At 42.0% G+C, this 16,977-nt stretch overlaps 1 protein-coding gene across 3 annotated transcripts in view; it reads left to right on the forward strand.

Moving 5' to 3' along the window:
* The first annotated feature begins 605 nt into the window (after nt 1-605).
* The window catches only part of PGM5 (phosphoglucomutase 5), a 177,007-nt gene continuing 160,635 nt past the window's right edge, over nt 606-16,977 (forward strand). For 2 of the 3 annotated variants that reach the window (XM_037743818.1, XM_017543421.2), the window contains exon 1: nt 612-1,126. In XM_037743818.1, coding sequence (XP_037599746.1) covers nt 866-1,126 — 261 coding nt within the window. In that variant the 5' untranslated portion in view covers nt 612-865. Of the gene's footprint in view, nt 1,127-16,977 lie in introns of all 3 variants that reach the window. The other variant, XM_017543420.2, reaches the window with a different exon arrangement.

Below are 16,977 nucleotides of genomic sequence, written 5' to 3' on the forward strand. Positions count from 1 at the left end.
AATGTGGACGGCTCAAGGGGTCTTGCTGGTTTGAACGCTGACAGTGGTGATTCCCTTCAACAAATGGTCGTGGTGGGAGGGTACACACACACACACACACACACACACCCCACACACAGCGACACACACAGAAACACACACATACACACACACACACCTCACACACACAGCGACACACACACACACAGCGCCCAGACTCCGATTTCAGCGCTGGCAGGAGATAACCATTCTCAGCTCGCCTTTCCAGGGTTATTTTTGGCTGGGGCTGTTCGCTGATGGCAAAAGGTTTCAGCCCCCTCCCAACTCCCTCCCTGTCCTTGTTCAAAAGAGAAACTGGTGCTTGTAGGCTGCGCACTCCCAGGGAGACCGGGAGAGGGGCCGGGGTGCGGGAGAAGAAGCAGGGCTCTGCCCAAAGTCTCGCCGCCCGTGAGCTGTTTTCTGCCGGAGGGTGTGCCCCGGAGAGCAGCGAGCGCGGGGGAAGGCTGGGGCCCGGCGCTGGTGGAAGCGTCACCTGGGTCGGGCTAGCAGGCCCTGGAATCGGGCTTTTGGGACACCCCGAAAGCGAGTCCAACTTGGGAAGACACTGAGGGCACCTCGGGCGGACCGGCAGCAGAGAAGGTGGGCGGGAGAAAACTTTATAGGAAGGTGGAGGCAAACTCTGCAGAGGGAAGCAGCGAGCGGCAGAGCGGAGAGGAGGGGCGGGCGGTCCCCCCCGCAGGCGCAGGGCGCAGGGCGCGGGCTGGCTGAGGAGGGGGCCCGGGCGTGAGGCGGAGTCCCGGCGTGCGGCCAGGCTGGTGGGGGCCCCCGGCGGGCTGCAGATTTCCTTGGGCTCCAGGAGCCGCAGCAGGACCGGCCAGGAGGCGCCATGGAGGGGAGCCCCATCCCGGTGCTGACGGTGCCCACCGCGCCCTACGAGGACCAGCGGCCGGCCGGCGGTGGGGGGCTGCGGCGGCCCACTGGCCTCTTCGAGGGCCAGCGCAACTACCTGCCCAACTTCATCCAGAGCGTGCTGTCGTCCATCGACCTGCGCGACCGCCAGGGCTGCACCATGGTGGTGGGCAGCGACGGCAGGTACTTTAGCAAGACGGCCACCGAGATCGTGGTGCAGATGGCTGCAGCCAACGGGGTGAGTGAGTGACCGGATGCCCCATGCTTCCTTCCTCTCTGCCGCCAGGCCCTCTCCACGCCCTGGTTCCCCCCACTGCCTCCGGGCCTAGTTAGAAGACCCCCTCCCCGCTCCGGCTCTGCTACCTCTCTCCCGCATCCTCACCCTCCAGTGCCCCACCCCTGCCGCACTCGCAGCTCCCGGGCGCACCCCCGACACCAGGTTCTATTAGCACCCACCTCCCCCAAAAGCCTTGAGTGATCTCCGTTGTTCCTGGAGCCACTCCGGGTGCCCCGGACTCTTCTCCGACTCTGCCCACATCCCGCACCTGCTCATTTTTCTTTCCGGCTTTCTGTTGCCCAGTCTTGTCGATTCCACGGCAGCTCCCAGTTTTCCATATTTTTCCCAGCATGTACACTATCCACCGTCCCCACACAAACTTCTTTCGCAGGCTCTTAACATAGTCGCCCTCGCCCTGTGGCCCTTTTGCAATAATCTCCCAATCCCCTAAGTCTTAGCTCTGCCAATTTAAATGCAGTGGTGTCTCAGAACACACACACACACTCCCTGACATATTTGGCAAGAGTGGGCCCTGAAGGTTTTTAATATTTTAATATTTTGGGTTTTTAATATTTTGAAGGTTTTTAATATTTCGGTTCTTTAACCCAGTGTAACCCAGTGGAATTACTGAATGATTTATTTGATTAGGATAGGGATGGAATGGATCAATTTGATGCCAAACAGCTTGGGTTCACAGTTCCCAGGAGGCATATCTCTAAATGGGCTGAAATGAGATTTGCAATGGCTCTCTTAATGCAATTTCCAACTTCTCTCCAAATGCTTTTTGGCATTTGATAACATTTCATGCCTCTTCCCCTTTCAGTTTTCATCCTCATTTCCTCTCCCTTCTCCCACGACCTCGGTAGTCTTCTTTCGCAATCTGGATTCTCAGACTTCAGGTTTTTCCTCCCTCTGCACCTTTCCTCTCTGTCCTGTAACTAGAAACACTTTTTGGCATAGCCTCATATGCCAATTTTCTGTTTCCCAAGTCTGGCAGCATCTCAAGGACATTTACAAAAGGGATACTTAATTTCAGAGGTCTCTGAATTATCTGTGGAAAACATCATCTAAAAAAGTAATTTCATCCTTGTTAATGCAACCAGACCCACACAAATAGAACTTTTCTTTAAAGGAATTCTCTTGCAGATGTATAAATGAGTGTTAACATCTTTAAAAGCAAAATTGAACAATTCCCTGGCATTTGGATTCTCTCCCTCCTTCCCAACCCTCTCCTTTTCATTTTCTTACTTACTATTAAAAATATTTTTAAAGGATTCTCCATGCTTCATATTTATCTACTATAATTCCACCTTCTCAGTGTTTCAGTGATAAGGAAAGAGGGTTCTTTTAAAAAACATAAAAGCAATTGGGAGAAACAGGCCAGTGGTGTTGGGGTGGGTGGTGGAATTGTGATTTTTGACTCTAGCAGAGTCAAAAATGATGCTGGAGATATGGGGGTTTGTGTTTCCCTCTGGCTCCTCAGTTGGGATTGATGAAGGTTGGCTAGAATCAGGGAGTTGAAGAGAGGTTGACAAATGGTCTTTCACTTTTGTCTGACAAGGCTGTTCCCATGGAGTGATGGAGAATAATGAGCCTTGAGAGAGCTATGGCAGCTCTCATACTCCTTCTTGGGCCAATATTTTTAGGGAGTGAGAGAAACATAGCCCGTTCAATACTTGTTGTGGGTCAGGATATTTTTGAAGCTACAGTTGCTGTTTTGCATCGGAAAATTATTGTGTCTTATTATTTCTTGGCCCACTTTACCATAAGGGCTCCTCAGTTTCTTACTTCATTGGATTTTCTATGGCAAACACACTTAATTAACTCTAAGAGTGGAATTTATTTTAGCAGATAATTAGCCTAGGTTAATATATGCTTAAAATAGAGTCAAATTTAGTCTACTAGTTGTTATAAAGGACAGATTACAATTAAAATCCACATAGAAGCATCAACTCTTAATTTATCTGAAAGTACTACTTCTAAGAGGGGTGGGTATGGGTGAAGGGAATGGTAGACATGTTTCAGAATTTCAAACAGCCAGCTTTAACCAATCTTTTCCTCATTTTGTTCACCTTTTTGGGGGCTTATGCTAAAGTGACATTTTATCCCTAAATTCTTTAGTACAGATTTCTAAAAATATAAGAAATGGAGGTTTCTTTCTTTTTTTTTTTTGAGCTGGAGTTTCGCTCTTGTTACCCAGGCTGGAGTGCAATGGTGTGATCTCGGCTCACTGCAGCCTAGAAATGGAGGTTTCTTTTATAAGGGCACTAATTCCAATCATGAGGGCTCTTCCTTATGACCTAATGGCCCCCAAAGGCCCCATCTTGTCATACCAGCACCTTTGGGGTTAGGATTTCAACATATGAATTTTGGGAGGACATACACGTTTAGCCCATTGCAAGGTTTGATTAGATTCAGGCTAAACTGTTTTTTTTTAAAAAAAGAATATTTCCTATATTCACATCCCATCGTTAGTGATGCTGAGATGGTCACAAGATTAGGGTGATTACTGCCTATCTCCTCCGTTATATTCACCATTGGGTCAGGCCAGTAGTCTGTGATGTAAACTTTACACCATGTGTATATTTAGTTCCGTATCAACATTTACCTAATTGTTTTAGCATTTATGGATGATCCTTACTGGAGTTGATCATTTCATTAGGGGTTTCAGATGGTGACTTTCTAATTCTTTCTACATGTTTTAGCTGGCATTTTTCTATAAGCAGGCCATTTTCTTCACAACTAGGTCATTGGTTACCCTGAAATATAGTTCATTCCGGAAAGGCAGAACATGTGTTTATGTCTTTTAAAAATTACCGGTGTTTGGAGTGAGGATTTGGTGAGTTAACTACCTCCACAGGTGACAAATGAATTTTTGCTTCTCACTTTCACTTTTTTGAGTATCATTCTGGATGCTTGGATTTTTATATTTAATTTGAATGGATTAGGGAATAAATGAGAAGATAGTTTTTATCTGATTCTGTAGTTTTTATGTGGCTATGAGAATTTACATTTAAAAATTCCAAGAAATATTTTAATTCCCCTTTAAAGATATAAACTATGTCATACTATAGAGCAAAAGAAAAACCGATCATGTGGAAAGAGCGAATAGTATCATTTAAATGAATTATGGTTAAGCTTAGTTTGTAACAAATTAGCTCTCTTTCTATTTCCATCTGCTTCAGAGCCTCAACTTTTTGTATCTTCTATGTATCAAATTATTCACATCTCTTAAAAAGTTTAAGAGCCAAAATGCAACACAATGACTGTAGGAATGCCTTTGCCCTTTTCTAGGTTAGTGCACCTAAGGCAACCTCTTTTTCTCGTCTTTGTTCTGATCTTTCTTATTCCTAAACGACTTCAGTATTGGACAGATGACAGCACTGTGCCTGTCTCAAGATGTTTCTGACCTTTTATTTTTATTTTTATTTTTGAGACGGAGTCTTGCTTTATCACCCAGGCTGGAGTGCCGTTGCACGATCTCGGCTCACTGCAACCTTCACCTCCCGGGTTCCAGTAATTCTCCCACCTCAGCCTCCTGAGTAGCTGGGATTACAGGCATGCAACACCATGCCTGGCCGTTTCTGACTTTTTCTAAAGTCTTCTTTCTCTGGAGATAACATTATATAATAGCACTGTTCAATAGAGGTTTCTCTGATGATGGAACTGTTCTGTAATCTGCATTGTCCCAGCCAATTAGCCATATGTGAATATTGAATACTTGAAATGTGGCTAGAGCAACTGAAGAACTGAATTTTGCATTTTACTTAATTTTAATTAATTAAAATAGAAATGCAAATAGCCACAAGCGGTTAGTAGCTACCATACTGGACAGCAAAGATCTATTATTTAGCTTTTAAAATCTATTTTGTTTTGTTTTCAAAAATGGAGTTGGACTTTTACAACCCAAAGGAACGATAGGTTAAATTAAGGTAAATCATCAAATACTACAAATACACATTTGGGAAATCCAAACAAGATATTTTCATGTGATAATCGTACCCTCTTTTGACTTTAGCCTTGGAGATATTGAGGTATGGCAGAAAAAACCCTGTATCAACAGCTGGAAGACCCACCTTCTTTTCCTCGCTCTGCCACATATTGACCCAAAGAGTCAAAGTCCATTCACATGGTTGAAGGGCCTTGGAATTTTGTTTTTGGTTTACACATGCAAGTTGGAGGGCAGAAGTTTTAGCCTCTTGAAATACCTAGAAACCACTTGTTTCCTTGTCTAAAAATCATTATGACAGCGAAACACTGCATATGAAAGCACTTTGTAACATCTATAGCACTGGGAAATGTAAATAACTTTTACTGAAATATAAAGATGTATGAGCAACTGAATACATCTCAGACAATTATGATTTGACTGTATGTATTGAATATAGCCTGTAGTGGGCCCCTTGGTAAACGACTTAACAGTTTTGTTGCAAGTTTTTAGTGAAGAGAAAATTTATTTGTTGACTAGCCATGCCCTATATTGGCCACATGATGAATGGCAATGATATTGACACAGAGAGCACCTTACAGAATTCAAGAATTTCTCAGTGCCTTGTGAACTCTTTCAAAGTGGGAAGCTGATATGCAGTGATATGCCGAAGGCTGGCTCAACCAGGGCCTTGGGAGTGTCCTCCAGATAGATGCGTGTGCAGGTTGTATTAGGTTCCGGTTGGCTATGAAAAGCTGGTTGCTCTAAAGAATGAGAATATACTTAGTTTGGCATTTATTAGAACTATCTGGGGAACAAATCTTGGGGTGGTCCCCAAACCGAGCAACATAGATTTGGAAGTGGAGTGAGGTGGGAAGTGGTGGTGGCTGGGGAAGGGAGAGAAGTAGGAAGGGTAGAGGAAGGAAGGGAGAGAGGGAAACCTGTGCTTCAATACCTAGGTCGTCTTTCCTGGAATGAATCTGAGAATCTGGGACTGGGTGGCTAAGATCTCATCTCTAGAAGGGAGAAAGAACTGGGTGGTGATTGCTCTGTATTTACTGCTGGAGTTCACTACAGAATAGGTGAATGGAATGGGCTGGTATGATCGACATGAGGGAGACCAGGTTTGTGATACATTAAAAAACTTGAATGAGCCCTTCCATAATTCTCTCTTCCCTCTCTTTGCTTCCCTTTTGGAATCCCCATCCTCAAGTTGTGGAATTACCAAATCTATTATGTGAGCAACAGCAAGCTTATGATAGCCCTTGGCTCCATCTATCTCCCTGTTTGTGTCAGTTCATTCTGGATACTTTTAGCCTGTGGTCTTCATTCACTCTTTTTATGGGGAAGCAAAAGGAGTAGGAGAGGTTGTGAGAACAGCTGGGCCCTCCCAGTTGCTTGGATGGTTATTTTAAGCTTTGTTTAATGTGTCCAGAGACCCAGATGGCATTTTTAACTAAGCTGCTTTATTAAATCTTGTGATAAAGCATAGTGATGTTTATTGAAAAGGCAGAAACACATCAGCAACATTATATGTGAAACTTGCCCTAAGAATTTTGTATAAAACATCTGTTCTCTTTGAGCTTTTTGTGAACACTGGAAGTTTGCTTGTTTCTATACAGACTTGAGGGCAAGAAGTTGGAACCCACTTTTGGAGAAGTCCAAGCAAAGGTATTGGAGTCATTAACCCTAACTCTCAGTGTTAAGGTCCTGGATGCTCTTCTGTTAGACAACAGTAGCGTGAACAAGCACTGTAATAGCGTTTGAACAAGATTATTTGAGAATAATGGACAGGAAAAATTGGTATAAATTGTTCAGGGAATTTTAAATTAAACATAAAAAGCTAGGGCTTTAATGGCCTGTGTCAGCCTATAGCCTTAAGAGTTAATATGCAAACAGACACTCAAGATTTGGCCAGTGTGCCTCTACTTCTACTTGCACAGTCAAGGGGGGAGTTTTTAGATTCTTTCATCTGATTTGACTCTCTTAGTTATGAATAAGAGGATATCTAGAATATATATGTGACTTGTTAAAATGAAAATTCACCTTCTCTGAGTCTTTACATATCTTTCACCTCTTACATTTTTAATGACATCAACTTTTGGAGTCATGTCCATAGTTGTATGAAAAGAAAAATTTCAGGAACATTCAACCTCCAAAGTCCTTAGTCTGAAGTCATGGAAGCATTTTACTTTTATTTTCTCTTTTAAAGTTTGTACTAGTAGGTATCTTGTATAAATGTAATATTTAATTATTGTCTTTGCATTGTTTTTCTCTAGTAAGCATCTTGGTTTTTAGCTATCAATATCTAGTTTTACATTTAGGGATTTCTAATGGAAAGAAAGGAATCTGAAATCAGAGGACAAGAGTTTATTCTACTTGACAAAACATGTACCACATACTGGAAGGACAGTTTTACAACAAATATTTGATATCTATGATATGTAAAAAGGTTTTCCAAATCAATAAGAAAGTTCAAACAATTCAATACAAATACTGTCAATAATAACAACACATGAACAGGTGGCCAACCTTATTGGTAACCAGAGAAATAGAAATTAAAACAATCCATCAACTTGTAAAAAAGATGAAATTACCCAGAGTTGGTGTAGGTGTTGGAAAATTGTCATGTTTGTATACTGTTCATAGAAGTTAAATTGACACAACTTTTGGTTAGGCAATTTGGAAGTATATATCTAAATTAATAGAGTAGTTGTCTAATAACCCAGGAATCTCTTAATCTAAGAATCTATCCTGTAGATTTTCTAGAACAAATGTACAAACTTCTGTGTACAAGGGTACTCACTGCAGCATTTTGCTAAGGAAAAACTCAGAAAAAAATCTATATGTTCAACACTAGAGAACAAGTACATAATTTATGACACAACCACACAGTATACACCATTAAAATAAAGGATGTACATTTATATGTAGTAAGAAAAAGATGTGAATGATAGCTTGTTGGTGAAGAAAAAGCAATGACTAGAGTATTGTGTTTTTCTTTGTCTAATGTAGACATAGAACATAAGATAGAAAGAACATACTCCAGTGAACAGTGGATAGATCTTGGGGGCAGAGCGTTTGTAATGGGAAAGGAGAGTCCCTTTTCCTTTCTATTCCATATACATTTCTGGATTTAAAAGATCATACATGCATATGCATTACCTTCAACATTAAAACAACAATGAAGACAAAAGGAGATGCTCTGGATTTGAATCATGATACTACCACTTGCAACTTATTTGCTGTGGGGAAGTCACCTAGCCTCCTGGGGTTTGTTTCCTCATTTATAAAAATAAGGAAAGTAACAATACTTGTCTACATATCTTCCAGGGTTGTGGGGAGGATTGAATGTGTTAATGGGTCACAGCATTGTGAATTATTTTATTTATTCATATAATACAATTATTACCAAAATATTTTGCTCTGATTAAAATAAAAGAAGTACAAGTTCATGTGTGTTTTTTAATCCTAGTAGCTTTACTAATTAGAAGGTGCCTGCTGATGTGGTGATCGCTGTTGCTTTGGTACAGCTTCCTCTTGACTTTTGGCATTGCTGCATGCTGCTAGCCAAGGCTGAGGTGGCGACTGCTGAAGGTGTGATCTCCTCCCCCTCCCAGCACATACTCACACTTATGCACACACAAACACACAGGTGCACACTCTATCCCAGTACATGAAGTGGCAGCAGCTGCTCCAGTGTAGACATTCATACAACATAAAGGACTTTTTTGGCGTGGCCTGTGCATTATTTCCTGTTAAGCATGAGCTGAGTCAGTGCCATACTTTGCCATCTGAAACCTTTTTGAGGCTCAGGCTGTGTTAAGAGCAAACCCTCTCCTCCTATGCCCTCCCCACGGCGGTTTACTGAAGCCAGGTCTTAATCTGCTCATTTCATGAGGGCTTTCAAACCGAATGGACTGGGCCATGTGAGAGATTACTGAAATGAACAGACCAAGCAGAGGCAAAGAGACTCCATGCTAATCTGCTGAGTCGTCTGAAAATGCACAGCTGTGGGAGCTCATGATGCTTTAAAGTACTTTGGCAGGATGTTTGTCAGAGGGCCTGTTCCTGCAGCCCTGCTGAATGTTTGGTTAGGAGGCATAATCTTTTTTTGGACAGGATCTCCCAAACGTAAAGTGATAGATGCTAATGTGGAATATAATACAGAAGATCCAGCTTGGCTGTCATAAATAACAGCAAATTGTTTAATCTTGCTGAGTTGTAAATCTATGATTGCCAGAGGTCTTTAGTTCACTGGAACGTAGTATGGGGGCAGGGGCACTTAGCAAATAGGCATTTATTATTTTCCAACCAGGCAAAAACTGGTCTGATGGAATTTATCTAAAAATGCGTACAAATGTATTTTAATTAATTGTGACAATTACTCAGGGAAAACACATGGCCCTGAAGAGACTGAGGTTTTTTTTTTTTTTGTTCTACCTATAAATATATATGTACAGTCACATATATTCTACCTATATGTAAATAAGACAATGAATTCTTGTTTTGGAGATATATATTTATACATATCTATACAGACAGATAGACACATGCATAATTTCTGTCTACCTATTAAGGTGTGGTGCCAGATGGAAAGTATTTTTAAGCATTTAGATAGTTTATTCTATAGCATATGTGTGCATGCAGCTTCCCCATAAAGCTTTGTCTCTTTTCTGGATGTATTTAACAAGAGGCTACAACAGAGCCAAAATGTCAGAAATGTTTGAACATTCCATAGAAATGAAGGAGGTGTTTCCAAATGACCTATGTTTCTATGACAATAAATAGAACTTGTGTTTAGTTGGATGGATCAGGGGTAAGAAATATAAGTGGTATAAGTAAGTGTGACTATTCCAGGCAGAAGTCTACCTTGTAAGAACAGCTTTGTGCAGTGAGCTCAACAACATTGATCAGTTAGCAGCACAGCTCAGTACGTAGAAGTGAGTGGTGCCAGTCTGGGGCACAGATGGGGACAATCGAAGAAGATGCAGGTCAGGACAAGGATGCAGACATGTACCTGTCACTCACTACCATGGACTTCAGCAGCTTCTTAGTGAACGAGTTTATGATTAAAGAAGAAACACATCATTGAAATGTAAAAATGTTACAATTAATTTGCTGCTTAATTACTGGCAAACTATATCCAGTTTTTAATTTTTGGTTAGGTTTTGTTTGTTTGTTTTTGAAACGGGGTCTCATTCTGTCATCCAGGCTGGAGTGCAGTGGTTATACTAGCTCACTGTAGCCTTAAACTCCTGGACTCAACAGAACGTCATACCTCAGCCTCCCAAGAAGCTGGGACTACAGGTGCACACCATCATGGGCGGCTAATGTCTCTTATTTTTTGTAGAGACAAAATCTTGCTGTGTTTCCCAGGCTGCTCTTGAGCTTCTGGCTTCAAGCCATCCTCCTGTCTTGGCCTCTCAAAGTGCTGGGATTATAGGTATGAGTTGCCATGCCTGGCCTACATCCAGTTTAATTTATACCACATTGTGGGGTTAGTCTTCAAACATGTTTTTGTTTTACATATACGAATTTGAGGTAAAAGAACACTTTTATGTTGGTCAATAAACAATGGTACATTTAAATAATGGAAGACTATATCCATTAAAATCATGTTGTGGAAGAATATTCAGTGACATGGAAAGACTGACTCAAGTGCAAGTGAAATGTGTCAAGAGTCTGTTGGGTACTAGACACTGTAAATGGGAGCTTGGGTGTCACTTCCTTTTATCCTCCATCATGTGGTCTTTTAGATAACAAAACCGAGATACATGGGGATTTGGGATCTTGCCGAAAGTCACACAGGCAGTAGGTGGCAAAGTCAATTCTTATATTCTTTCCCATTGGACACCAAAATCTCAGCCTACCTCAGGGTACTCAACTCTGCTTTCTTGACCCAGACCAAGGTAGACCCACTGGACACTTGTAGTTCTTATCCTGGGATCCAGTTGGGCTGGTCACTTCATAAAATGGCAACAAGTGGGCCAGACTCTATACCTTCAAGATTTCAGAGCACTTCCTATGCACTGAAGTTACCTAATTACCAGGAAGGACATACTTCCAATTTTCACTACCTCTATTTTGTATCCAAGGAAGGTTAGATTTCTTGATCTTCTCAATGAAATCTTGAGAAATGGGTCCAATTGAAGAACAGAACTTGGGCCACACTTCTAGATGCCTGTGACTTTTCTGCACTTGTTCAGATATTAGGAATTGAATGTGAAATCCATGTTGGGTTGGTGCTAATGAGCACTCATCTCTCTCTCCAGCCCCTGAGCATGTGTGTAAAGACTTCCAGAGGTACGGGAAGTTGAGGATGAGCTCTCTTGCTCCCATCTGGTCTCCATGTAACAAATCACATAACTGCACAATTATCCAAATGCAAATGAAGAAGTCCCTTGATGTTTGGATAGCCACATTCATGCCTTGAGTTTGTTATTTCTTGAAATTGCACTTACCCACCTCCTATTTACCCATGCACAATACTACTTAAGGGCTGGCACTCTGCAACCCATTGCAGCTTGGCTTTGGGGTTCCTTCCAGTGTCTTGTTTTTGTTTTAAACCAAGAAGACAGAAAACAGGCATCTTTATGTATATGGCTTGCTACAGCACTTCGTAGACGAACATCGTGGAGGCTATGTGGTCCTGGAGAACACTTCCTCTGTGAAGTATCAAGGAAGTTTCTGTTCATTGTCTCTCCACTCTCTCAATTTACTTTGGGAATGATAGGGTTATAACACAGTGAGCAGAGGGAATTGGGGAATGTCATGCTCAATTTTTCTCTTGTTTTCTTACATGGCATTTAAAGCTAAAAGAGAATCACAAAGGGTAAGTCTGATTTAAGGGAGTTCACACATGAAAGCAATCATGCTTTCATTAGTGGTGTGTCACAGGGAAAGCTGATTTGGAGTCAAAATTCTGCACCTACCCCGAGATTTTAGCCTGAGGGTTTAAATATTACCTCGTTGCTCTCTAGGACTTTAATTTGAGCTAATTAGAAACCGAACTCATGCTAAATCTAATTTAGAAGAGAAATTGTTGATGTTCCGAAGAAAAAGAGCTGTCAGAAATAAGATCATTAAAAAAACCATAGTTGTATATGGCACATTAAAGGAATAAAGTGCTGGGAGAAAGCTTTTATAGCATAACGTTTTATCTTTCTTGGGACACTGGTCTAAGGCATATGAAAGGGCATATTGATTCCCTTGGCACCTGCTATGCAGGTGAAAAAGCCCAATGACATAATCTAGGTGAGGTTTAAGGCTTGATGGAAGGCATTGGTGCCATTAGAAGGACAGACACAGAGAGATCTTAAATAATGGCATTGTGGGGAATGATAATTGCACACTCCTTTCTACTAGGTCTTCATTTCCTCAAGCATTTATAAGTCACGGCTGGGCAGGAACCGGTTCATCCTGAGTCGGTCTGTCTGTGTGATTGGGAATGTGTATGCATCACAGATGTGTCTGCAGGGGTTTGTGTGATGATGTTCATATATGTGATAGATGTGGAACCTGGCATCTGTATCTGTGTGCCTCCTATGAGCGTGTGTGTGAGTGACAGTGGACTTGGGTCCACTTTGCCCCCTTTTCCATGTGGAAGTTGAAGGAAATGCTACTTAGTGGCAGTAACATTCACTTGGGCGAGTCCACCTTCTGGAGGATTGGGCAAGGTTCTTCTTCCAGCCAAAGCCAGACGCTATGGTGTGGGATGTTCAGTGAGGGAGCGGCAGAATGCCATGGCCTGGTCCTCCCTGGGCTGCGGTCTGGATTTCATTCAGGAATGAAAGTCAGATGTTGCGAGCTTCAATGCTGTAAACAAAATTAAGGCTAATTGTGTAAGTAGACCATCTTTTCCTTGCAAGGTAGCAGCCTGCTGCATTGACAGAGGGTAGTATTTCTAGGACTTTTTCAGAGAGTAAAATGGTAGTTTAAGGGATAATCTGCTGTGAATTTTAAATGTTGTAGGGGGTTGTGGGATTTGGGGAAGACAATAGAGTAATTTGTGTCATGGTTAATTTAACAAAGAGTTTTTGTTGGTAGAATCTGATCTTTGGTGGATTTTAACAATCTCCTCTTCCTTGGCTTTTCAGATAAAGACATGGAGCCTCAGAGAAGTAAAATGTTTGACTTTTTGTCAGATGGTAGAGCCAAGACTCATACCTAGGCCTTTTTTTTTTGAGATGGAGTCTTGCTGTGTTTCCCAGGCTAGAGTACAGTGGCACGATCTTGGCTCACTATAACCTCTGCCTCCTGGGTTCAAGTGATTCTCCTGCCTTAACCTTCTGAGTATTTGGGACTATAGGCACATACCACCACACCTGGCTAATTTTTGTATTTTTAGTAAAGACGGGTTTTCACCATGTTGTTCAGGCTGGTCTCAAACTCCTGACCTCATGATCTGCCTGCGTTGGACTCCCAAAGTGCTGGGGTTACACGTGCGAGCCACTGTGCCCAGCCATGCCTGTGCCTTTTAACTTCAAGTTGAATGCTTTCTCTTTATATAAAAGGGCTTCCAAAAGTTATACATTTTTTACCAATGACTAGATTTTGAAAGCATGCCTTGTCTGATGACATTTATCCTGGCCTAATTGGAAGAGAAAGGGTGAGCAGAAGAGAAGACATAGACACACAGAAGAAAGTGATATGAAGACAGAGGCAGAGATTGGAGTGATGTGACACAAGTTCAGAAATATGTGGAGCCACCAGAGACTGGAAGAGGCAAGGGAGGATCCTCCCCTAGAGTGATCCAATGAGGCAGGCCCCTGCTGACACCTTGCTTTTGGACTTCTGGCCTCCAGGACTAGGAGGGAATAAATTTTAGTTGCTTTTAGCCACCAAGTTTATGGCAGTTTGTTATAGCAGCCTTATGAAGCTAATGCAAACTTCATATTAGGTTACAAATTTTGTATTCATTTCCTAGAACTCCAGTAACAAATTAGCACATATCTGGTGGCTTAAAACCACAGAAACTTATTCTTTCACAGTCCTGGAGGCCAGAAATCAAAATCAAGGTGTTGGCACAGACATACTTCATAGATGCTCTAGGGAGAGTTGGTTCCCTGCCTCTTCCAGCTTCTGGCGGCAGAATGCATTCCCTGGCTTCCCGGGCTTGTGGCTGCCTTACTCCAGTCTTTGCATCTGTCTTCCTATCTCTTCTTCTTTGTGTCTATTCTAGTAGAGTACAAAGTGCGGCACCTTCCATGATGGAAGTGGCCCAAATCGCCCAATCTGCCACCAGGTAGCTGGCTGATCATGTAGGGAATGGTACCACAGGGAGACTCAGTATTGGCAGTGGCCATAGCCAGGTCAGCCTTGGTGGGTGAATGTCCATGTTGTCGAGCCCATGCATAACCATCATGGCATTGGTATTAGACCGTTCTTGCATTGCTATAAAGAAATACCTGAGGCTGGGTAATTTACAAATAAAAGAGGTTTAGTTAGCTCATGGTTCTGAAGACTGTACAAGCCTGGTGCCAGCATCTGCTTGGCTTCTGGTGAGGCCTCAGAAGCTTTCACTCATGGCAGACAAGAAAGTGGGAGCAGGCACACCACACAGCAAGATTGGGAGCAAGAGAACAAGGGGGAAGGTGCCACATAATTTTAAATAAGCAGATCTCTTGTGAATTCAGAGTGAGAACACACCACCAAGGGCATGGTGCTAAACCATTCAAGAGGGATTTACCCCATGATCTAAACACCTCCCACTGGGCCCCACCTCCAACACTAGGGATTACATTTCAACGTGAGATTTGGAGGAGACAAACATCTAAACCGTATCAGCCACTTTGCTTATGAGCCCATTGGACAGTGACAGGAGTGGCTGGGGGAAAGACACTCATTGACACCCACAGGACTGGTCATCCTATTATTAAAATCCTCCTCTGCCCAGGTCACCTTGGTGAGTGTCCATATGGGACACACATATCTTCACAATTTTCCATGTCTTACCTTGGAAGCCCCATCACCCACTCTCTCACATCTCCTCCAGTACTTATCCCTCAGATGATAGGACAATGTCCAGCAATACGTCTTCTCTCTGGTATTGATGGGTTAATGAGCATCTCACGTAGGGAAAATTTCCAGATATCTAGAATTCGATTTTCTGTTAATTCTTCAATTATAACTAAAATATTTCAGGTTGAAATTTTATTCAATTGTAATTACTCACTTTAACCTTCTTAAACAGAATATAAATTACCTTTTTAAAAATAACAGAAATTTAATAAGATAAAAATTTATCTATAATCTCTCCTACTTAACAAACTTTGAAGGTTTATTTCTGTATTTTTCTAAGTCCTTTCCCCAAAGTGTACATAATTTGATATTGTAATAATGTAAAATAATTTTGTATTTGACATTTTTGATTTAGCATGAAAGTATCGTTTATGTTTCTTTCGCTACCACTTGAGAAAATATGGGTGATTGTAACAAACCTGAAATGTAGGCAATTTTTATTGCCTTAAAAACAATAGAATGTTATTTCTCACTCACACGATAGTCTTTTTTTTCCCCTTTATTTTATTGCATTTTAGGTTTTGGGGTACATGTGAAGAACATGCAAGATTGTTGCATAGGTACACATGTGGCAGTGTGATTTTCTGCCTTCCTCCCCATCACCTACATCTGGCATCTCTCCTCTTGCTATCTCTCCCCAACTCCCCACCCCCCCGTCCCTCTCCTATTTCCCCCCAACTGACCCCAGTGNGACCCCAGTGTGTAGTGCTCCCCTCCCTGTGTCCATGTGTTCTCATTGTTCAACACCCGCCTATGAGTGAGAACATGCGGTATTTGATCTTCTGCTCTTCTGTCAGTTTGCTGAGAATGATGGTTTCCAGGTTATAGTCTAATGAGTATGTCCCTTGGGGACAAAGACTCTTGTCTACCAAATGGGATGGGGACCCAGGTCTTTTTCCTCTAGTAACTCTGGCATTTACTGGAGCCACATGATTACCTGTACTGAATCTGTAGAAAGAGAAATAAGCAGTATAGAATGGTATCTCTGCTTTCTGACACCCTCAGCCACATGATTACCTGCATTGAATCTGTAGAAAGAGAAATAAGCAGTGTAGAGGTGATATCTCTGCTTTCTGAAATCCTCACACATTACTTCTGTTCTCATTCTCATGCTAGTTGATCGCCCATGATCCAAATGTATCATGTGGCCACACCTAGATGTAAGGGTGGTTTGGAAAATGTAGCCCCTGGCTGGGCAGCTCTTCTTCAGCATTGACTCTGTGCAATGGAAATACATTGCACGTTTTTACGAACTGCTAACCCAGTATGTCACTGCTCTACAATCTTCAAAGTTTTTCCTTTAAATGGCTCAATAGAGAGAAAATTTTGAACCAAATTTACAAATATTTTTCAGATTCCTGATTCTCCAGACTTGTTACTTGAGGGCAGTGACTAAATTATATTCAGTTCTATATCAGAAGTTTCTTCCATATTGCCTGTTTCGTGGTAGATACTCAATAAAATGAGTTGGATGACTATATAAATTTTAGCAAGAGCATATGGAAAATAATGTATCATGGCTTTGGATAATAGTATGGGTGTAATTATTGTCCTTTCTGTTTCCTGACTTGATTAATGGCACCACTATCCATTAAGTTATTACAAGTAGAAAGCTGAGATGATTCTTGATTCCTTTTCTCACTGCTTCTATATTAGTAACTTATTGCAGTGTAATAAATTACCATGAAACTTAGTGACTTAGTCAGGGCTCGATGGGGGCTAGAGGATCCACTGCAAGATGGCCCAGTCCCTTGGCTGGCAAGGTGGTGCTGGCTGTTAGTCTCCCATCTCATCCTTCTCCTTTTGCTTCTGCCACTCTTCAAGGTGTTTTTCCCAGGGCAGCCATTCATCATTCATTCTT

This window comes from Cebus imitator, unplaced genomic scaffold, assembly GCF_001604975.1.
Source record: "Cebus imitator isolate Cc_AM_T3 unplaced genomic scaffold, Cebus_imitator-1.0 Scaffold155, whole genome shotgun sequence".
In the NCBI taxonomy this organism is placed as follows: Eukaryota; Metazoa; Chordata; class Mammalia; order Primates; family Cebidae; genus Cebus; species Cebus imitator.